This window comes from Carcharhinus amblyrhynchos, chromosome 10 (genome assembly GCF_965287045.1).
Source record: "Carcharhinus amblyrhynchos chromosome 10, sCarAmb.v2.hapA, whole genome shotgun sequence".
Lineage (NCBI taxonomy): Eukaryota > Metazoa > Chordata > Chondrichthyes > Carcharhiniformes > Carcharhinidae > Carcharhinus > Carcharhinus amblyrhynchos.
Window position 1 is genome coordinate 57630957 of NC_137333.1, and position 24462 is coordinate 57655418.

The 24462-nt window shown below is 40.9% G+C and overlaps 2 protein-coding genes across 2 annotated transcripts in view; one reads left to right on the top strand and one right to left on the bottom strand.

The window, feature by feature from the left end:
• Positions 1 to 942: 942 nt before the first annotated feature.
• The window catches only part of gab2 (GRB2-associated binding protein 2), a 294459-nt gene continuing 270939 nt past the window's right edge, over positions 943 to 24462 (top strand). The window contains exon 1 of the mRNA XM_080197098.1: positions 943 to 1188. Coding sequence (XP_080053224.1) covers positions 1117 to 1188 — 72 coding nt within the window. The 5' untranslated portion in view covers positions 943 to 1116. The remainder of the gene's footprint in view (positions 1189 to 24462) is intronic.
• LOC145348955 (ubiquitin carboxyl-terminal hydrolase 35-like) overlaps positions 21754 to 24462 on the bottom strand; it is a 399754-nt gene continuing 397045 nt past the window's right edge. The window contains exon 13 of the transcript XR_013888041.1: positions 21754 to 21768. The gene's annotated coding sequence lies outside the window, so the exon portion shown is untranslated. The remainder of the gene's footprint in view (positions 21769 to 24462) is intronic.

Genomic DNA, 24462 nt, shown 5'->3' on the forward strand with positions numbered 1-24462 from the left:
TCACAGCTTCGTTGCAGTGTTAATGTAAGCCTAATGTAATCAATAAACTTAAACAAATTGCGTTCAGTTCACCTAATTTATCATACAATATTGGGCGCTAGCTTAGCAGCCACCAGTTAATATATGCTTCAGTTTAAATATGATGTTTGGCCACCAGGGTGGGGTACCAGAGTTGCTGGTGTTTATCCGCAACCCTCCATAAGACTCATTGATCTTAGAGTGGAAAACTGCGGAGGAGGGGATTTCTTTATGTACTTGGAAAATATTCATGCTTTCTAACGAGAGTGTCTGCGATGCAGCATCTGACAACAGGAGTCGCTTTAAAACAGTTGTGTGGAAACCAGCTGGGCTTGTTATATAAATCGGGACACGGAACAAGTCTGTCACAACTATGTTTACAATCCGAGTTTTGTCTCTTCTCAATTCAAACTGACTACGCCCCTTTAAAGGCTATTCTTTCACCAGGGAGGGAAGTGTGGTCCTAATAGTTTATGATGATGACTAAATTGGAAATTATGGGGGCCACACAAATAATAGACCTTTTAGAGAATTGTACTCCGCTATGAATGGCCTTTCATTTAAATGTTATTAGCTCTTGGGCTTTCATTTCATTGTGCGAATGATTGAAATGTCGACTGGATTAAAAATTTAAGCCACTTCAGCCAAAGTCCCGTTGAATGAGGCTCTCCCGATCCTCCACTTCTACACATTCCTCTCTCTCTCTTCACTCATCGCCAGTCCCAGCCCGAGACTGAAAAAATACACAAGGAACCCCTATTCCCTAAATGTCCCACCAGATCGGTTTGAATTTAACCGGTCCAATGCAAATGTTTTATTTGGCCGGCTTTAAAGTAGGCGTTCGCCTTTAAGAGGTGCTGTAGGCGGTGCGAGAGCCACTCGAAACAACAGCTCTGCTCACTACTTCCTACATGAGCCCCGGCAGCTGGTGCAGGAACATCGGGGCTCGCTGTGACTGTTGGAGCTTGTGGTTGCGATTTATCGGAATATCTACTGCCTCCTTTTGCAGGATAGCCCGAATCTTCAGAGGGGGGAAAGAATTGTGAACGGCTCATTCAATGTGACTGCACTGTTCTTGTAAGGTCAACACTGGGCAAGATGAGCGGAGGGGAGGTAGTTTACTGCGGCTGGTTAAGAAAATCTCCGCCAGAAAAGAAGTTGAGGCGATATGTAAGTAAACGGTTCATGAAATGTGTTGCTCAAGAATGGCAGTTTCAAAACATTGACACATCAGTGCCAGGTGTCCCAGCCCTTTTAATATGTGGAGAATTGCAACCGATCAAACAAGGTCAACTTTAACCATGCTAGCACAGCATTGGTATCTATGGGCTGGCTACATACATTACAGTACTACATACATTAGCAGCAGAAAGCCTAATTTTAGAGTATGTTTTAGATCCTGAACGAAATGCATTGCTTAGGCTGCACACTGTTAAAGAAAATCGAGAGCAATTTAAAACTGATTTTTCAAGAATTGCAACTTTGGAAAGTGAGAACTATATGAACACACTCGTTATATTCTCGCACCAAGTTCCCACATTGAAAGGAGTTAATATTTTGAAGGCTCTGCTGTCTCAACAACGTGGACTTGAGGTTTGGACTGAGAATTCTGTACTTGTAAACATTGTTTCAATAGGAATACGTTTTACTTCAAATGTTAAATGTGATGATAAAGCTATAGGATGAAAGAGTTTCGTTTTAGTCGTTAAAAGCCACCAATTAATATCGGTCTCCGCTGTGTTGTGGGCATTGTTGCTAATTTCCCTTTTCCTGGAAGGGAACTGTTCCTTATAGTGAAATTGAAAACGGGAGTTGACGTTTCAATCTGTCTGCGGGATTCGTTTCAAAACTCTCATACACTGGTAAATTATTCCCTATTCAGGAAATATTCTCCTGTCGTTATTTTTCACTTGGTTTACTGAAAAATAATACTGTCACTGACGATGTTTGTTTCTGCATCTGGACGATGTCAACTGGCCTGCCATTCTTCCACTGCTCCAGCTCCTCGCCCTGATCTTATGGACTGTTTAGCTTATTCGGGTTGCAGTTTCTGTTGTTTGTTTTTGCTTTTCGATCCCGTCTCCCTTGCAAAGTAATTCTTATTTTATCTCTTTTTACACAATCGAGCCTCATTCCTAACCCTTTTCCCATTTTTGTTTTGGTTGCTCCTATCGTCTCCCCAAATCCCCGCGCTCGGGATTCCACTGTATATCACTGACCCCCAATCTCCACCCTCCTTTGTCCCAGTATCAAGCAGGCAACCTCACTCGGTCCACACCTCAGTCACCATACTCTCTGTTCCGTGGCCGGAATGAAATAGAAGGGTAACGTCAAATGTACTATTGAAACCGGCTCTCTGTGAAAGGTAGCCTCTTAATCACACTTCTACCTGCCATAGTGGTATCGAATTTCTAATATATGTGCAGATACACGGCATAGTCTATTGCAGAATAAACCTGATACGGGCAGTGCGGTGATGCTGAGCACTACCACACAGTGGCAGAATATGAGGTTGAAAATCAGTCTGTGTTCACTGATCTGTCACGCTTTTGGACATGCCAAATAGAAATTGGAGTATTTTCCTCCATTCAGAAGGGACCCTGGCAGTTGTTGCACACCTCCAAGTGATGGTTCTGTGGAGCAACCTTGGAAGAGAGCCAGCTGTCTATTTGGGAGTGGCACTCAGTACCACAAGGTCCAGGAATGGGACAAAAGTGTAAATGTTTTAACCTCTGACATTTTGTGGTTGAGAGGTGTAAGCTACACAGTTTCTCCACCAAAGACACTTCTGGGAAAAGTAAATGTACACCACGTAACCACTTATATTTTTTAGAAACATGCAAACTAGAAGCAGGAGTAGGCCATTTGGCCCTTCAAGCCTTCTCTGCTATTCATTTGATCATAGCTGATCATATCAATATCCTGATCCCACCTTCCCCCAGATCCCTTGATTCCTTTTGCCCCAAGAACTATACCTAATTTAGACTATGCTCATTTGATTTGAGTTTCTGAATATTTGAGAGTCTAAAGCAGTTGTTTGCAGTTTATTTCCCAGCAATAGAATTTTGCTACTCGTGACATGACCTTGTATCACTAATATTTCTTCTCCGAGATCTGGCATTATTCCAGTGCTTCATAACTTGCTGTCTTGATGCTTAATCTTTTTTTTTCTGCGTTCCATCACAGCATATTTTTGGTGAGGTCATTTTCATTTGCTATATGTTTGGAAGGTTTCCACTAACATCTGTTAATTACGGCTTCTGTTTCCATGATTGAAATGAAATGAAAAATGACAACTTATGAAACTTTTGCTATTCATCTGAGTACAATAATTAATTAATTATCTGTGAAACAAAAAAAATGTTGGGGTAACAGGAAGGCAGGAATGAGGTAAAAATCTTGAAGAAACTTGAGTAGCCTCTTCTGTATGTACCTGTTGCAGACTTTGATTTTCAGCCTTTTAATTTGTACCCTTCAAGTAAGCAGACCAAGTGACAGGGTCTCTTAAACAGCTGTTTAATTCAAGCTGTATAGCAAGGACATTGGAAAGTCACGGGTCAGAATCGGAACTAGCCAGAATCCAGAATTCAGGCATGCGCAAGCAGTTATAGTTTCAAATTCAATTATAAATAATTAACATACACCAATCAAGGTATAGGAGTTATCTCTATCCATTCATAGCTATTAATTTAAAATTACATCATTCGCAAGGTACAGATATTAAAACCAATCACAATCATACCCCTGTTTAATTGTAATATCCAATCAGTGTGAAAACTTGATCATGTTAGCTGACCTAAGTTATTATTGATGGCCCAGCTTGTGTCTGTATCTATCACTCCTCCTCCCAGGTCCAGGTGTCTCATTTAATGAATTCTCTCAGGATAAAGGCCTTGGTGCTTATCTGTGAAGACTTCTCTCATAGCAGCTTATGGACTTTTTTAAGAGTCACATCTCATATTAAAGATCTAAACACTAAGTCACTTATCGTATGATTGACCTGGAAATGTGGCTTTGAAAAAAAATAAATATAACTTGGGGTGCCATCATTACTATGACGGTCACAGTTGGTAGTTTTGGTAATTCCAACTAGCTCCACCTAACAGTTCACTTAAGATCGAAGGTAAATACATTTGATATAATTGAAACCATTTATGTTTGAATTGTTAAATTCTAGATGGTCTTGTGGAAACTCATGTTTCAAACAGGGTTTTGTACTGAGCTGCAGTTATGCTCTATCCAGTGAAAGTGAAGCAGTATGAGACTACTGCTTCTATTACTGATTTGATTTGTAATTATGCAACTGTTTTTGTGTCAATGTACAATTTGTCTCAATACAATACAATTAATCAATATTTTGGTTATTTTGAGCAATTTATGTCTTGCTAGCACGAATGAGTAAATTATCAGTGGTACATTATCTACAAGGCACAACTCAGGTGTGTGATGCAGTTCTCTTCATTTGCCTGGATGAGTGCAGCTCCAACACTGAAAAAACTTGACATGGTCCAGGACAATACAGCCCACTTGGCACCTCATCAACAAATACTCCCTCCAGCATGGTGGCAGTAGTGTGTACCATCTAAAATATGCAGTGAACCAATATGTTTACAGCAGTCATCTTGTTAGACCCCTACTTTCATTTTCATATCCCATGACTTCAGTAACTACTTGCTGGCACATCTATAACGCTGCTTGTTTCAGGCTCTGAAATAATTGTATCTGCCTTCTATCACTTGCAATCTCTCTTCTCAGTGTATTAATCATCACAAGGTCCAACTTGTCCAAAGTTTGCTGCACATATTCTCTCACAAACTTTGAATTCTCTCACTTAACCTTTTCACCTTCCTACTCCTTTAAGTAGCTCCTTAAACTTACCTATTTAGCAAGTTACTTATCTTTTGTCATCTTTGGCTCTACCATTTTTCTGTCTAATTACCATGGCACGGTTAACTTTTGTTATAGGTGCTTTATAAAGGTAGAAGAAAGAGAGACGTGCATTCATCTTTCATGACCACAGGATGTCCTTAATTGCATGTGGCCAATTAAGTATTTTTGCAGTGTAGTCACTGTTGAAATGTACAAAACATTGCAACCAGTTTGCACACAGCAAGCTCCTCCAAAAGACAATGCAAGGGCTATGTCAGCATTACATTCCTCCGCCTTGCCTCACCCACTTCAATCATAATCAGACTTGTACACCCTTCCAAGATATGCATTCTCTGACTGGTGTTCTGTGTCCTTTACCTGCTCCTGAAACCCAGTCTGTCACTACAGCTTTGGTCAGCTGCAACCCCTATCTCGCCAATAATTTATTGGTTGTACAAGAGGATCAAAGGTTATGGGGAAAGGGCAGGAGAGTGGGCTTGAGAAATTGATCAGGCATGACTGAATGGCAGAGAGTCTTGATGGGCTGAATGGCCTAATTCTTCTCCTATATCATCCCTCCTAATGGGATTTTCTTTAAATGTTAAAGGTACTGTAGCATGCTTATTGGCTGATGCATGGGTTCGTGTACATAACAGTCTTTATCAGGTTTCAATTTGTGTTTTTGAGAATTATTCTTCCAGTTTTTTGGCCTTGGCGCTTTCAATATGGGCAGTTCTTGGGCATCAGCTGACACTTATGTAACAAAAACCAATTCAAAAGTCGAAGCCCATGACACAACAAATATAAATAAAATATAACGATTAGTGGAATCAATCGATTGAATCTTTTTTATATAATGTGCAGACCATAAGAATGTGGTCAGACCCAGCAGGAACTCGGCATTGAAGTGCTATGGTAAAAAGGCTAACAAGAGTTTGATTCACTTAGGAGTTTGGCACTCATGGAGGATGGAGCTTGCATTATTAAATTAAGCCTGGAGGAATGGCAACATGTGGGATCTTGTGCTTTTTCTGGAATGTGATATGGGCCATTGTTGTTCACTGTATGGCCAGGAGTGGCACATTTCAACAAATTGTTGGTGAATTGAGCCTCTGGAGCCGAGAAACACTATGTTTTTAAAATCTCTGCATTTAGAATTGTCCAATTATATTAACTTGCTGGCATTGACGTTCTAAATCTGTATTCTGAGTGCTTTTTGCAATACAGCATCTTTATAAAGCTTAATTAATAATGAAATCTCTTTCATGCACTCTTCTTGTCAAAGAGCTGCATAGTTACCAGGAGTTGGATCCTATTTCTGTCAACTGAGGAAGTTTTATGCTATTGAATAAATGCTGTAACATCAGTCATTTTCCAAGTACATTTCAGCTCATTTGAAGGTGAGGGGACTAGGCAAAATCTGTTTGCTAATCTCATTACAGGAAGGTGATGAACTCTGTTACGATTGAAAGGAATGCACAATTGATCTAACCACACTACTCCGATATTTGTGTAATGTGTCATTCATTCACCAAAATGTTATTTTTACCTTTGCTACTGTTAGACCCAGAATGAAAAAGACTTTATTGAAGGAACCTGGTTAATTTCAACAATTAAAAAAAAAAACTCCTTTAGCTACAACAGGTTAGCACCCAATTTGGAAGCATAAATATTTATCCCTTTAAAAAATTCCAAAATGCATGTGCAAATGCACACAAAATAGACATACAAATAGTGCCTCTGCAGAGATTGGCAGGTAAAGAAAAGCATACTGAAAAGGATAAAGTTTGCAAAGTTTTGACACCGTTGATCTGATGCTCCCTTGTGTGAAGATTTGGGGGGAATGTTAGTCCCAGTAGCTGTCCAGAAGTTTGAACCAATGAAGCTTCAACATTGAGGGGAATAGAGCAGCGTCGATCCTTGAGACTTCCATCTCTATTCTGAGCCTCTCTGGTATCTACTAATGACCACACTGCAAAGAGAGCATAGATTGTTCAGCTTTCTCCTCCGTTTATTCCCGACTGAGTTCCAAAAAACCAAGTTCAAAACATGAAGCTCATGTTCATCAGATGATTTCTAATAAATCACCAGGGTTTCTATCTTTAAAACAGTTTTCCTTTTCTAACCATTAAAGTAATTACTGTTCAAATAAGCAAATGGCTCTTATCCTCAAGTACCATGTTGGTCAGTTGCTTTCTTTGAAAAAGCATTCTTCCTTCCAGTCCAAAGGCGAACGTATGCCCTTTGTTTAAAACAAATCCAAGTATCCAAGTAATGACATTCCAAATTTTAAAAGAAAATACAGTTCTTGAATATGTGGTTTTCCCAACAACTTAGTAAAAAATTAACCAACTTGCTTGCAAGTTCCACCTCTGTTTCCTGAGCGACTAAGAAACCATCCAGGACAAAACAGCCCACTTAATCAGCACCCCTATCACTGCCTTAAACATTCACTCCCTTCAAAACTGATAGGCAACGGCAGCAATGTACACCATTTACAAATACACCGCAGCAACTTACCAAGCCGTCTTCAATTCTAGCTTCCAGACCTGCAACCTCTCCCATTGAGAGGAAAAAGGAAGCAGAGGCTTGGGAACAGCATCACTTGCACCTTTCCCTCCAACTTCCACACCTTCCCCTCCAATTTTCCCACCATCCTGACTTGGAGTTATAGAGCAACTCCTTCACTGTTGCTGGATCAAAATCCTCGAACTCCCTAACATTGCTATGAGTTTACCAACATTACAAGGATCGCAAAGATTCAAGATGGAGGTCCACCACCTGCACAAGGGCAATTAGGGATGGATGACAAATGCTGATCTTGCCAGTGATGTATGCATCCCATGAACAAATAAAAATGTTTTCTCATCACAGTTGAGACAGCTGTTAATTTGAATTATTATTGTCACATGTATTAACATACAGTGAAAAGTATTGTTTCTTGCACACTATACAGACAAAGCATACCATTCATAGAGAAGGAAACGAGAGAGTGCAGAATGTAGTGTTACTGTCATAACTAGGGTATGGAGAAAGATCAACCAAAAAGTCCAGTCAAAAATTCTGACAGCAACAGGGAAGAAGCTGTTCTTGAGTCAGTTGGCACATGACCTTAGATTTTTGTATCTTTTTCCTGACAGAAGAAGGTAGAAGAGAGAATGACTGGGGTGCATGGGGTCCTTAATTATGCTGGCTGCTTTGCCAAGGCAGCAGGAAGTGTAGACAGAGTCAATGGATTGGGCTACTTTCATGACCTTTTGTAGTTCCTTGCACTTTTGGGCAGAGCAGGAACCGTACCAAGCTGTGGTACAACCAGAAATAATGTTTTCTGTGGTTCAGCTATAAAAGTTGGTGAGATTCATAGCTGACATGCCAAATTTCCTTAGTCTTCTGAGAAAGTAGAGGCGTTAGTGGGCTTTCTTAACAATAGTGTTGGCATGGGGGGACAAGGGCAGGTTGTTGGTGGTCTGGATACTTAAAAACATGAAGCTCTTGATTTTAAATGATCTTGGTTAAATAGTTGAAACTATGTGCTGCCAGAACAGGTTTTCTAATTTAACTTGTCAGAGGGAATGCTAAAATTAAATGTACTTATTTCCCCTCACCTGAGTTGCCTGTTATTTACCAATATAATGTCACATGAATGGAATGGATGGAAATTCAGTTTCTTGTCTGGTCGAAGGGATGGAATCACTCAAGCTTCACCACTAAATGAACTGGCCCTACATTCTATCAATGAAATAAATGTGCAACTATAACCTCTCCTAGCAGAAATAGTCCTTCAAAATAGAGGGTTTTACCTCTTGAGACTATCCAATTGGCACATGGATTCATGCTGTTGATCTTAAAGCAACGGCAATGCTTGCCTAGTTGTGCAAAATAGTTTTGCGTTTTGTCAACTGTGCAGACTTGTGAAAACTTTAGAATACATTTTTCCCCAAGCTTTAAGTTCTTGACTGACCATTCCCACAACTGACTGCAGTGAAATCTCTGCAAAGTTGCATTCATATTACAATATAGCCTAACTTGCATTTTTGTTTCAGTTTTGATTAGAACATACATTTGAACAAAAATTTTCAATGATCCATCTTCTATTGTAATGCCTAATTATTACAGAGCCAGTTCTATTTGCAATCTTTAAGATGCTGAAGTGGTTTGCATCTGCACGCAGCAACACCTAGAGAACATCCAGGCTGTGGCTGCTGAGCAATGGAAAGTAATATTTGTGCCACATGAGGACTAGTCAATGAGTACTGTCAACAAAACTAATTGTAACCATCTCCTCTTGAAAATCAGTGGCATTACTGTCAATGACCTGGGAATCATTATTGGCTGGAACTCAAATAGACCAGCCACAGAAATTCTATGGCTACTAGAATGGTCTAGAATCTGTGTATTCTGTGGCAAATGGCTGACGACCTGATTGGTCGAAGTCTCTGTACCCACTCTAATAAGGTACAAGTATTGAATGTGATTGAATAGTAACCACATGCCTTGATGGTTGTAAATGTAATATTAATGCTCAGGGCAAAGCAGTCTCTTTGGTCAGTGTACCATTCACTGATATAAGCATCCATTCCTCCATCACCAACATCTACTCTCTTCAGCACAAGCACATTGTGGCGAAGATATGCACAGTACATAAAATGCCTTACAGAAATTCACCAAAGATGCTTAAATAGCATCTTCCAAACTTGCAGGCTATCCCATTCTGGAAGTCAAAGGCAAGAAGTGCGTGAGAATACTATTATCTTGGAGTTGCACACTATTCTTTGGTCATCATTGGGTCAAGTCCTGAAGCGCTTGTTCCTAACAACTGCAGGAGTGCCTTCATCAGACTGCTGAAGTTCAATAAAGTGGTTCACCACTATCTTCTCCAGCAACCAGGGATGAGCAATAAATGTATGCATGGTTGGTGAGACCAGTATCCCATTTTATGCGAATAATTCTGATTTTAAATGTTTATACCTTTTTACAATATTTAAGCAAATATTTGACTTTGACCAACATATCAGTGATTTACATCTAACAAAAACCACACAACTTCTCTTTTGAATAAACAATTTTTAATGTCCATAATGAGTATTTAAACAAAAAAATTACATATTTCACAAAAGATTAAAGAAGTGTATTAATTCAGTTGTTTTTGTCGTTTAGCGCCTTCAGAGTTTTATTTGCAAGCCCCAGGTTTGAACTTGATATTTTTACCCAGAGCATTGACTGTGAGCTCAAATATTGATCCTGCACCTGAGTATATTAGTTGCAGGGGGACTAATATACTGAGGGATTAGAGAGTATAATATGTAGGGATATGGGGGTAGGGCCTGGGTGGGTTTGTGTTTGGTGCAGACTCGATGGGCCAAAGGACCTCTTTCTGCACTGTAGGGTTCTATGGTTCTATAATTATGGAATGTGAATAGCTTCTAACGAAGGTCCGTGCTATTACCATGTTTATCTTTTGGTCCTTCACACAAACATGAAATCAGGACATGATGCAAGCAACCTTACAGCTGACCCTGGAAAGACTACCATTGTTTGAGGACTCAAGACCAGTAATAGAGTTGTCCCGTGGATTACTCAAATAGTAGTTTGATCTAGTCCGATGTGAAGTCATATGTTTTCCCCAACATTTTGCATATTTGTGAGAGCAAAGATGAGCAGATAGCTATCAGTTTTTAAAATGAGGATAACCGAATGCTATCACTGGGAAAGAACTTATAAAAGGTACTTGACAACTGACAAAGCATTCTTTGCACTCCAGTTTTGATATTTCTAAAATTTGATTATCCTGGTAGCCTTCCTCTTGGGGTTTATCATACTTGTGTTAAAATTAATGCATTAAATTATGTAGGCTGTACATCTTAGCAACTGATAGATCATATCAAACAGCATGTCCCTTTGGCTGTTCACAACACAACCAGTCATTTCTTGTAAAACTCAAATCAAATGTTTCAAATTTGGATGTAATTCCACAATTGGACAGCACTTACTAAATAATCCTAATTGATTACACATAGCTAATTTAATATTATTGGTCTGGCTCACAGTTTGGTTCACTCACACATGCCAGAAATTACACATATCCATTCATAGGGCCTTGTTTTCACAGACAGGGAGAACGTGTTCATGCTTTGCACCTTTTTTAACTGAACGAAATCTTGGAGGACAGCCATTCCTTGATTCATTCTTCCATAGTAATGCCTCGACCAATCAGTCGACTTGCTTGGTTTCAATTTAAAAGCTTGGTATTTAACTGTTACCTGGTGCATTCTCCACTGCAATGATTCTTTCAATCAGAGTCTACTTACCAACAAATCACATTAAGGAGAATCCCAAGGCTTTTTATGCATATAAGTATAAGGAGGAAGAGGGTAGCTAAGGAAAGTATGGATCCACCTAGGGCAGTCAGGGGATTTATGTGTGGAGCTGGCTGAGGTCCTCAATGAGTACTTTGCAACAGTATTCACAAAGGAGAAGGATGTGGTGGATGGTGAATGTAGAAAGGAGAATGTTGATATTCTAGTACATGTTGAGGGAAAAAAGGAAGTATTGGAGGTTTTGAAAAAAACTAAGATGGAAAAGTCCCCATGGCTAATAGTGTCTATCCCAGAATACTGAGAGAGGTCAGGGAAGAAATTTCTGAGGTCTTGGCTAAAATATTTGTATTCTTTTTAGCCATGGGTGAGGTACCAGTGGATTGGAGAGTAGCTAACATTGAGAAGAGGAGACAACTGGGAAATTACAGGTCTATGAGTCTGACATCAGTGGTGGGGAAATTATTGGAGAAGATTCTTAGGGACTGGATGTATTCACATCTGGAAGAGAATAGGCTTATTAATGACAGGCAGCATGGTTTTGTAAGGAGAGGTTTTTTTAAGGTAGGATTCGAGAGCCGTGGATAAACAGGGAATTTGAGGGTCTGATCAAAAAGAAAAGAGAGGCATACGTTAGGTCCAGGCAGCTAAAAACAGATGGAGCACTGGAGGAATACAGAGAAAGTAACAAAGAGTTAGAAGGGCAAAAGGGGGTTATGAAGTGACCTTGGCAGACAGGATTAAGGAGAATCCTAAGGCATTTTATTCATATGTTAGGAACAAGGGAGTTGTCAGGGAAAATATCGGACTTCTCAGGGACAAAGGAGGGAAATTATGCTTAGAGCCCAAGAAAGTAGGTGAGATCCTAAATGAATACTTTGCATCAGTATCCACAAAGGAGCGGGACATGTTGACTGGGAGTCTCTCAGAGGGATGTGTTGACCCGTTAGAGAAAATCTCAATTACAAGGGAGGAAGTGTTAGGTTTTCTACGCAACATTAAGACAGACAAATCCCCAGGGCCTGATGGCATCTACCCTAGACTGCTCAGGGAGACAAGAGATGAAATTGCTGGGCCTCCAACACAAAACCTTTGTCTCTTCACTGGACACAGGTGAGGTCCCAGAGGATTGGAGGATAGCGAATGTGGTCCCGTTATTTAAGAAGTGAAGCAAGGATAACCCGGGTAATTATAGGCCGGTGAGCTTGATGTCCGTGGTAGGGAAATTGTTGGAGAGGATTCTTAGAGATAGGATGTATGCACATTTAGAACAGAACAATCTCATTAGTGACAAACAGCATGGTTTTGTAAGAGGGAGGTCATGCCTCACAAAATTCGTTGAGTTTTTTGAGGAGGTGACAAAAACGATTGATGAGGGAAGGGCCATGGATGTCGTCTATATGGATTTTAGTAAAGCGTTTGACAAAGTCCCTCATGGCAGGTTGGTGCAAAGGGTTAAATCTCACGGGTCAGAAGCAGAGCTAATTAGATGGGTGCAGAACTGGCTTGGCCATAGAAGACAGAGGGTAGCAGTGGAAGGGTCTTTATCTGGCTGGAGTTCTGTGACTGCTGGTGTTCCACAGGGCTCTGTACTGGGACCTCTGCTGTTTGTGATGTATATAAATGATTTGGAAGAAGGTGTAACTGATGTGATCAGTAAGTTTGCAGATGACACAAAGATGGCTGGACTTGTGGATAGTGATGAACATGGTCACAGAATACAGCAGGATATAGATAGGCTGGAAAATTGGGCAGAGAAATGGCGGGTAGAATTTAATCCAGATAAATGCGAAGTGATGCATTTTGGTAGAACTAATGTAGGGGCGAGCTATACAATAAATGGCAGAATCATCAGGAGTATAGACACACAGAGGAACCTGGGTGTGCAGGTCCACAGGTCCTTAAAAGTGGCAGCACAAGCGGAGAAGGTGGTGATGAAGGCATATGGCATGCTTGCCTTTATTGGACGGGTCAGAGGGTATAAAAGTTGGTGTATGATGTTGCAGCTATATCGAACATTGGTTAGGCCACATTTGGAATACTGCGTCCAGTTCTGGTCGCCCCACTACCAGAAGGACGTGGAGGCTTTTGAGAGAGTACAGAAAAGGTTTACCAGGATGTTGCCTGGTATGGATGGTCTTAGCTATGAGGAGAGATTGGGTAAACTGGGGTTTTTCTCCCTGGAAAGATGGAGGATGAGGGAGACCTAATAGAGGTGTATAACATTATGAAGGGCATAGATAGGGTAAACAGTGGGAAACTTTTTCCCAGGTCAGAGGTGACAAACACAAGAGGTCACAGGTTCAAGGTGAGGGAGGCAAGGTTTAACACAGATGTCAGATGTACTTTACACAGAGGGTGGTGGGGGTCTGGAATGCACTGCCAAGCAAGGTGGTTGAGACGGACATGCTGGGATCGTTTAAGACTTATCTGGATAGCCACATGAACAGACTGGGAATAGAGGGATACAAACGAATAGTCTAGTTGGAAGCATGAGCGGTGCAGGCTTGGAGGGCCAAAGGGCCTGTTTCCTGTGCTGTATTGTTCTTTGTTCTCGCAAAATTGATTGAGTTATTTAAAGAAATGATAAAAAGAAATGACCAGGGCAGGATAGGGAATATTGTATATATGGACTTTAGAGAAGGTGAAGACATATGGAATCTGAAGTGAGCTCATAAGATGAATACAAAACTGGCTTGGGCATGAAAGCAGAGAGCAGCAGTGGAAAGGTACTTTTTTCTAACTGGAGGTCTCTGATAAGAGCGTTCCACAAGGATCAATGCTGGGGCCTGTATTGTTTGTAATATATATCTAAATGATTTGGAGGAAAATGTAGGTGGTCTGATTGGTAAATTTGCAGATGATACAAAAACTGGGAGAGAAGCGGAGAGTGAGGAGGATTGTCAGAGGATACAGCAGGATATAAATCAGCTGGAGACCCGGGCCAAAAGATGGCAGATGGAATTTAACCAGGACAAATGCGAAGTGATGTGATTTGGAATGTCGACAGCAGAAGGAAAGTACACAGTAAATGTACAGTTCTTAGAAATATTAGCATACGGAGGGATCTCGGCGTGCAGATGCACAGTTCCCTAAGGTGTCAACTCAGGTGGTCATGAAGTCATATGGCATGCTGGTCTTCATCAGCCGGGATGTTGAGTATAGGAATTAGAAAATCATGTTGCAGCTGCGTAAGACTGGAATTGGTCTACAATTCTGTTTGCCACACTAAGGATGTTAATGCATTGGAAAGGGTGCAGAAGAGAATTACCAAGATGTTGCCTAGTTTGAAGGATATGGACTATGAAGAAAGTTTGAACAAACTTGGCTTGTTTTCATTGGAGCATTAGAGGATGAGGGGTAACCTGATAGAGGTTTACGAGATTATGACAGGCTTGGATAGAGTGGATAGACAGAGTCTTTTTCCCAAAGTCGAAGGGTCAATTACTCAAGGGTATAGATTGAAGAAGAGAGGGTGGAAGTTTTAAAGAGATGTAAGGAAGAAGTTTTTCATGTTATTGATGTAAGGTAAATGTCTGGAATACGCTGCTGGAGGAGGTGGCTGAAGCACATTCTAAAACAATGTTCAGGAGACATCTGGATAGATACATGAATAGGTGGGAAACATAGGGATATGGACCATGTAGAGGCAAGAAAATATGAAATTAGAGGGGTATCTGTGTTGGCATAGGCCTGGTGGGCTGAAGGGCCTGCTCCTGTGCTGCACTGTTTTTTGTTCTTTGTTTATTCTTTTCTCATGCAGTATAAATTGTTCCCTTTAGAATTCATATTCTCATTCCATCAAGAACATGTTGAAGTTCAAAATATTTTGTTGCCTCTCAGTCAGAAATTGTAAATGGAATGTGAATGCCCTACTTGATTTTAATTGAATTGTCTATATGGTACAATGAAATTCTGCAATATAGTATTAACATGCATTTGTATAATTTGATATGTTTAAAAGGAGACTTGATTGGAAAGTCTCTGAATCACAGAATTGTTACAGTGCAGGAAGAGATCTTCTTATCTATTGCATCTGCACTGGCTCTCCAAATGAGCATCATAACTTAGAACCATTCCCCTGCCTTTTTCCCATACCCCATCAATACATCTGACCTGCGCACCTTTGAACTGAGAGAGGAAACTGGAGCGCCCAGAGGAAAAGCACACAGATTGAGTGGGTTGATTTATGAACATAGAACACTACAGCGCAGAACAGGCCCTTCGGCCCACGATGTTGCACCGACCAGTTAAAAAGCAATGACCCTCTAACCTAAACCAATCCCTTTCCATCCATAAACCTATCCACGGATCCCTTAAACGCCCCCAAACTAGGCGCATTTACAACTGCAGCAGGCAGGGCATTCCAATCCCTCACCACCCTCTGGGTAAAGAACCTACCCCTGACATCCGTCCTATAACTACCACCCCTTAATTTAAAGCTATGCCCCCTCGTGCTAGCTTTCTCCATCCGAGGAAAAAGGCTATCACTGTCCACCCTATCTAAACCTCTAATCATCTTATATGTTTCAATAAGATCCCCTCTTAGCCGCCTTCTTTCTAACGAAAACAACCTCAAATCCCTCAGTTCTCCTCATAGGACCTCCCCTCCATACCAGACAACATCCTGGTAAACCTCCTCTGCACCCTCTCCAAAGCCTCCACATCCTTCCTATAATGTGGGGACCAGAACTGCACACAATACTCCAAGTGCGGCCACACCAGAGTTTTGTACAGTTGCAACATGACGCTGCGGCTCCTAAATTCAATCCCCCTACCAATAAACGCCAAGACACCGTATGCCTTCCTAACAATCCTATCTACTTGATTCCCAACTTATGAGGATAAGTTGGACAGGTTATGCTCGTTTTCACTGAAGTTGAGAAGCATGAGAGGTGACGTGATTGAAGTATATGATTCTGAATGATTTTGACGAGATAGAGGAAAGGGATACTTCCTCTTGCGAGTGAGTCCAGAACTAGCATTGCCCTTATGGACAGAGATGAGAATTTATTTCCCTGGAGTTTATATAACTTTGGAACTCTGTCTCAGAAGGCAGTGGAAGCAGGATCACAATGTTTTTATGGTAGAGGTAGCTAGGTTCTTAGGCAAGGGAATCAAAGGTTCAAGGGAAAAACAAACAGATCAGTCATGGTCTTATTGAATGGCAGAGGAGGCTCGAGGTGGAATAGCCCATTTCTCCTAGTTCGAATGCTCAAAAGTAATGATGTAATTTGGGTTTTCTTACAGAAGATCTGACAATTTGGAATGTTTGAAGCGTAGGGCACCTGCTCTATTTCACTTGAGATCACAGGAAGTATAAGTATCTCCTCCTAAACTTACCACAACCAGTTTTCAGTTGTTTAATACTGTTACTTTTAAAGCAGGAAGGGGAAAAGTATGAAAACTTGGCACAACTGCTAAAGAGGTTTATTCTGATGTATTTGTGGATTTGAACAATTAAGAATCCAATCAGACCATCAATGCTGTGTTATTGTTTTCAGATGTGTTGCTTTCTAATTCGTTTTCCTTCAATGCAATTTAGGTGGCTTTGAAGACCAGAACAAGATGTTGTAATGTGATGCAGTAGCTCGTAGGATCAGTCTTTCTGTGCATACAAAGAAAAAATTCTTAAGCAGGCATTGTTTCCCGTTCAGCCTGCCGTTTTTCAGGTTTTTAACTCCAGGCTGTGTCCTGCTGTTGTCCTCAACTTGAGCTTGTGTTTAGGAATGTCAATGTGACGTTAATATTGATAATACTTTCACAGTATTGTAGACGTGCCAGTAAAACACACTGCCTTATGCTGCCTTATGTTCAGTCTGTGGTTATAAAATTGTAATCAAAATTAGGCTGGTTTTGTTTTAGTTTGAGTGGAAAAATGTGTATCATTGGTCTGGCTTGCTTTAGGAGAATTACAAGTCTAGACAGTTCATTCATCCTCAAACTTGGTCGTAATGGAGTGTTGTTTAAAATCTCTATAGTTTGTGAATCTGGGGACTTTAATGTACTATTTTCATTCATTAATAATTTTGAAACAAATTTCTAATGTGAAGTATCCATTATCCAAACATGACTAGTAGGGTGATGTACTGTCATCTGGGTTCAGGCTCTGATACTATCAAATAAAAAATAGCAAAATTATTAAGCCATTACTTAATTATAAGTAACGAATACTGATATCAAAAGTAAACCCATCTGTTGCCTTCAGTGTGCTGTTGCTGGATTTTAAACTTGGTGTGAATTGTGCAATTTGTTCTGCATTTGGCAATTGATTTTGTGACTATTTCTGACATTCCCCTTTTACACATTGCTGCAGAACTTTCCTTCACTCTTCTTCTGTAACTTCCTCCAGCACAGCTCGCCAACTCTAGGCTTCTGTTCATCTATCGTCTCACCAGCAACAGAGCTTTCAGTTACAGCATAGCTTCTCTACAGCAAAGTTTCTATATCACCTTTCTTTATCTCACCACCCTCCTCCACACCTACTTAAAAGGTTTCTCCAAGTACGCTACTTTGACTTTATCTTCAATTACTTCTACTCCTTTTTGCAATTACCGTTCAAGTTTGTTCTTCCCCTTTTTGTTCACAAAAAAAATCATTGCAGTAAAATGTGGAACCTGCTACCGTGTAGAATAGTGGAGTTGAATAACTCTAATGGGAAGCTAGCTAAATACATCAAGGGGAAAAAAACAATAGAAGAATATGCTAATATGTTAGATGAAGTGGGATGGGTGAAGGCTCGTGTGGACTATACTTGCTGTGTACCAGTTCAGTCAAATGACCTATTTATGTGCTGATAGCTCTATTTATTGCTCTGTTAACGATAGTACACCAGTGCAAAATTTTTGTTAGTGTCTTCTTCTGTGAGGTTTCCTACAAATCTTACTGCTAGTGAATCTTGCCCTGTAGCAAATCATTTTTATGCTCAGACATTTTAGTTCACCATATATTAATTAAATCTGTCACACTGTTCATTTTTGTAACATCCCAGCACTGTAACAGTGCAACACTGAAACTGCATTGTGTGAACACAAAATGCAAAGAAAATGATGGCCTATCCTATGGATGGGCACAGACATCTGTAATAATGATGAATAAAATTGGAAGTGATTGTTTCTTACTCCTTATGATATATTTTCTGTGTCTTTAAAGTCATTTAAAATAAGATGAGGGCAGCACAGTGGTTAGCACTGCTGTCTCACAGTGCCAGGGAGCTGGGTTCAATTCCAACTTGTCTGTGACTATGTGGAATTTGCACGTTCTCCCTGTCTGCATGGGTTTCCACTGGGTGCTCTGCTTTCCTCCTACAGTCCAGAGATGTGTGGGTTAGGTTGATTGGCCGTGCTAAATTGCCCCTTAGTGTCAGGGAGATTAGCAGAGTAAATATGTGGGGTTACACGGATGGGGCTTCTGTGGGATTGAAGTCGGTGCAGACTCGATAGGCCAAATTCCCTTTCTTGCACTGTAGATTCTATAATAATGGTTCAGCTGATTTAAGATGCTCAGGACTAGGTGTATATGTAACAGTGAGGACTCAGTTTTGATTCCCATCTATGCTATTGCTATAATGGCTCTTGACTCGGGAGATGAAAATCACCCAGAGTTTCTGCTCCTGATCTTTCATTTACCAAACATGGGTTATTGGATAGCTGGTATCGTACAAAGGCGTGATTGGATTTAGCTGAGATGCCCTTCCTGATCACTTGCTATCCAGACTTAACACAAATAACAGCAAGAAGAACGTTATAGTTCTACTTAACAATTCTCTGACAAGTCCTTTTTAGATCTAATAACCCATTAGACACATCAGTAAAATTGAAGCATGTGGGACAAAGGGGGCAGTAACAGCATGAAAATGACTAATTAGCTAAAGAATAGCTAAATATGGTGAATGACTGTATTTTCAGACTGCAGGGTGGTGTAGAGTGATATTCTCCAAGGTTCAGTCCGATACTCACTGCTGATACTCACATGTGATATACATTGATAGCTTGGACTTGAGGGCACAATTTTGAAATTTACGGATGACGTAACTTGGAAATGTAGTAATCAGTGAGGAATAAAAAATAGACTTCAGAAGAACATAAGTGGGTGGAAGAGTTGGGTGCATGACAGATAAAATTCAATGCAGGAAAATGTGAGGTGGTCCATATTTGGTAGAATGAGGCGAGGCTATTCATATAAAAATGGTACAATTTTCAAGTATGCAAGGATTAGAAAGACCTCCAGGTGTTTCTGCACAGATGTTATGAAGATAGCAAGACAGATTAGCCAAGCAGTTAATAAAGATATGGGTTATGTATTTTATAAATGGAGGTATAGAACATTGTGCTTTTATAAAAGCCTCAATCATTCATAATCGCATTATTGAATATATTTAAGAAAATAGATTGATTTCTAGACTCTGTAGGTGTCAAGGGGTTTGTGGAGACAATTGGAGTATGGCATTGAGACAGAGGATCAGTCATGATCAGGTTGAATGGCAGGGCTGACTCAAAGGGCTGAATGGTCTACGTCTGCTCCTATTTTCTATGTTGTGGGTTCATTTTAAGACTATGCACATGAGAATTTATATATATGGGGTTAAGGCATCAACAGAAGGGTTGTCTGCTATGTTCTGCTTGCAGGCTGAAGTGAAACTGAGGATAGATACATCACACCTTTCCCTTCTGATGACTGCATGCTGCTATCCCTGGATGATGTATTATAACCAAGTGCAAAAGCCAGGAGGTTATGTTAAACCATAAGCAGAAGTTGACCCCATGAAACATGGGAGTATTATGTGCAATTTTAGGCAACATTCCCAAGGAAGAATGTGGAGGCCTTGGAGCTGTAGTAGTGATTTGCAAGAATGGCTCAGAGATGAGGGATTACAGTTACACGGGAAAAAGTTGAGAAATAAAAAAAAGTTCTCAAAATTCAAGTGTGGAAGCATCTGTGGAGCGAGGAACAGGGTTAGCATTTCAAGTCCAATATGACTTCCAAAGGAAAGTCCTATTGTACCCACCATTCACCCTGTTTCCTTCTCTTCACAGATGCTGCCTGACTTAGAGTTTTTCCTGTACTTTTTCTTTATCTCAGCACTCCAGCAGCTCTGTATTTTGTTTTCATTTTATGAAAGATTGGAGAAGTTGGGCTGGTTCTCCATAGAACGGAGAAGGTTGGGATCTGATGGAGCTGTTTAAAATCATGATGGGCTTAGGTAGAGAAAATAAAGAAAAATTAATGGGTTGATGATTTGAATTTGAGGTGAATGACAAAAGAGGCAGTGGTGATTTTAGGAATTTCCCTTAGGATTTGGAATGCAATGCCCGACAGGGTGGTGAATACAGATTCAAAAGTAGCCTTTGAAAGAAAACTGGATAAAAACTTGAAGCAGGAAAATTAGTGAATTGGGGAAAGGTTGAAGCGGTGGGGGGAGGCTTGTAGTTTAATTACCTGAATGGTTGTTTGAAAAGGCTGGCACAGACTTGATGGGCCGGATGGCCGCCTCCTGTGCTGTACTATTCAGTGACTGTATGACTGCTGCTTTTATCAGCACTAAAACACAAACTTAGATGTTTCAAACACTTTAAAAAATGATTCTAAATCTTCATAATCCACGCTATTCACTTTGAATCACAAAATCCCTACAGTGCAGAAGGAAGCCATTCAGCCCATCAAGTCTGCACCAACCCATCTGTTTTTTTTTATCTTAAGCATGCCTACCCTGAAATTCTACATATTTACCCTACTCATCTCCCTAACCTACACATCCTGGGACACTAAGGGGCAATTTACCATGATCAATCCACTTAGCCTGCACATCTTTGGACTGTGGGATGAAACCGGAGCACCCAAAGGAAACCCACACAGACATGGGGAGAACATGCAAACTTGACATAAACAATGACTCAAGGTCTGATTTGAGTTTGGTTTCCTGGCACTGTGAAGTAGCAGTGCCCCCTGAGCAGGGCCAGTACAATATCGCACTGCTCAATCTTTTAAATGCAAAAAGCATTTCTTCTTTTTAGTAGCATGAGTTTTTTTTTACTTAAACTTCTTAATTTCTGTATTCTATTTTGCTGCTCCATTAGATGCATCACTGACTCACTGAATCCATTTTCTTGCCTTGGTTACTCACTCCTAATGACAATGATTGTGCCTCCACCCATGCCTGTTTAATTTCCCAGGATTCCGAATGTGGTGGGGCTTGTTTTGTTGCAGTGAGGTCACTGGAAAGGCTGCATACTCGAGGTTACAATAATTTGAATCCGCCCCCAATTCCTGTGTAGACAGACAGTGTTGAACAAAAACAAAGATCTTGCAATGTTTTGCTCCTGGATCTTTTCCACTCATTTCTGGCTTTTGCTTGCAGTGTACTTGATAACACGCACTGAATGAGGAAGATATTAAATGAGAGAGTGTTTACCACAAGAGACGTTTGACACTTAACTGTTTGCTGGTAGATTGCTTGGTTAATGTGGACAGATCATTGTGTAACGGCAGCTCAATGTAAAAGAGATTAAAGTTAATGCAGCTGCCACACATAAGGAGAAGGCTGATTAAGTTACACAGATTCAGTAACCTTGTGTTTAACCATCCCTGGATCAGGAAAAATGCATATTTTTATTCACTGTGACCTAATGTGCATGTAAATTGGGGTAGTTCACAGCAATGGTACAAGGTTACAAGGCTGGCGTGTGTTTACCATCCAGGGAGATGGTAAATGTGGTATAAGAACATAAAAATATAAGAACAAGGAGCACTAGTCGATCATTTAGCCCATCAAGCCCACTCCGCCATTCAGGATGATCATGGCTGCTTCAACTCATCTTTCCCACTTCCTACCCCCACCACCACCATCATATATCTTGATTCTGAGACCCAAAAAATCTTGTCTCAGCCTTGAATATGTTCCAATGGAATATCCACAACCCTCCTGGGTAGAAAATTGCAAAGATTCACAATCTTCAGCGTGGAGAAATTTCTCCTCCTCTTCAGTCCTAAACAATTAGCCCCTCACCCTGCCATGGGAAACAGCTTACTCTGTCAAAACACTTGAAAATTTGTGTAATTTTCATGAGAGAACCTTCGTTTATCTAAACTCCAAAGAAATATAGACCCAACTTTATCAGGCTCTCGTTATAGGGTTGGTCCCTATATTAGAGACCTATCTAGTGAACCTTTGCTGCACCACTTACAATGCAAGCATTTGTTCATTGGATAACCCAAACTACATGCACTCTTCCAAGTGTGGTCTCACCAAAGCCCTGTATAACTATAGCAAAACGACTACTTCTTGTAGTCCAAACCCCTTGCGTTAAAGGCCAACATACCATTTGCCTTCATAAATTGCTTGCTTGCTTTGAAAAGTACAGCAAGGAACAGGACCTTCAGCCCTCCAAGCCCGTGCTGATCATGATGCCCTAACTGAACTAAAAACCTTCTGCCCTTGGTCTGTTCCCTCTATTCACTCCCTATTGATGTAATCATCCGGATGTCTCTTAAATGTTGCTAATGTGTCTGCTTCCTCCAACATCTCTGCTAGTGCATTCCAGGCACACAGCACAGTCTACATGAAAAACTTCCCCCACACAGGAACTCAGGAATTAGGAACGAGAGGAGGCAATTCAATCCTTCAAGCCCGCTTCCCTATTCTATTTAATCATGGCTGATCTCCACCTCATCCTAACTCCGCTTCTCTGCCTTTTTCCCATTGTCCTTTATCCTACTTTTGAGTATATATTTATCTACCTCTTTCTCGAATCCATTGATTCTGCATCCACTACACTCTGGGGCAATTAGTTCCATAGATTCACAACCCTCTGTGAGAAGTAGTTTCTCCCTATTTCTGTCTTGAACCACCACCCCCTTCCTCTACAGTTATGACCTCATAGAAATCATAGAAACCCAACAGTGCAGAAAGAGGCCATTTGGCCTATGGAGTCTGCACCGACCACAATCCCACCCAGGCCCTACTCCCATATCCCTCCAGATTTACTCACTAATCCCTCTAATCTATGCATCTCCGGACACGAAGAGGCAATTTTAGCATGGCCAATCAACCTAACCCGCACACCTTTGGACTGTGGGAGGAAACCGGAGCACCCGGAGGAAACCCACGCAGACACAAGGAGAATGTGCAAAACCCACACAGACAGTGACCCAAACCAGGAGTCAAACCCAAGTCCCTGGAGCTGTGAAGCAGCAGTGCTAACTGCTGTGCTACCGTGCCTCTTGTCCCAGACTGTTCTAGAGGGGGAACATTTGGTTAACAGATATAAAATGCTCAATGGCATTGATAAATCTGAATAAAATTCCCCCTCATTCTTCTGTACTCCTGTTACTCAACTGCTCCTCATATGAGAGCTCCTTCAAACCTGGAATCAATTGAGTGAACCTTTTCTGAGCTGCCTCCAGTGCTACCACATCCTTCCTCAAAGAAGGTGACCAAAACTGAACACAGTACTCTAAATGTAGTCTCACCAATGCCATATGCAATTGTAACATCTCCCTTAAACATTCTCCCTCACCTTGAACCTGTGCCGCCTTGTAATTGACGCATCCACCCTGGTGAAAAAGCCTCTGGCTATCCACCCACCTGTGCATCTCATAATTTTATAGACCTCTATCAGTTCTCCCCTCAGCCACTGTCTATTCAGTGAAAACAATCCTAGTTTATTCAACCTTTCTTCATAGTCAACACCCACAAGATCAGGTAACATCCTGGTGAACCTTCATTGCACTCACTCCAAAGCGTCTACATCTTTCTGGTAGTGAGGCGACCAGAACTGCATGCGAGATTCCAAATGTGGCCTAACCAAAGTTTTATATAGTTGCAACATGATTTCCCAACTCTTGTACTTAACATCCCAGCTGACGAAGGCAAGCATACCATATTCCTTCATCACTTTGGCCATCTGTGTTGCCGCTTCTGGGGAACTGTGGACCTGCACATCCAGATCCCTCTTTGTTAAATTTGATCCTCTGAAATGCATCACCTTGCATTTGTCCGGATTAAACTCCATCTGTCGTTTCTGTGCCCAAGTCTCCAATCTATCTGTATGTTGTTCGAGTATTGAGTATCCCCTGAGCATTAACATTTGTAAGTTTCATTCCATTCAAAAAAATCTCTCCTATTCTTACGGCCAAAGTGAATAACCTCATATTTTCCTGTTTAATGCTCCATTTGTCACTTTGTTGCCCACATGCTTCACTTTCTACATCCCTTTGCAGCCTTGTGTGTTCCTCGCAGCTTGCATTCCTGCGTGGCTTTGTA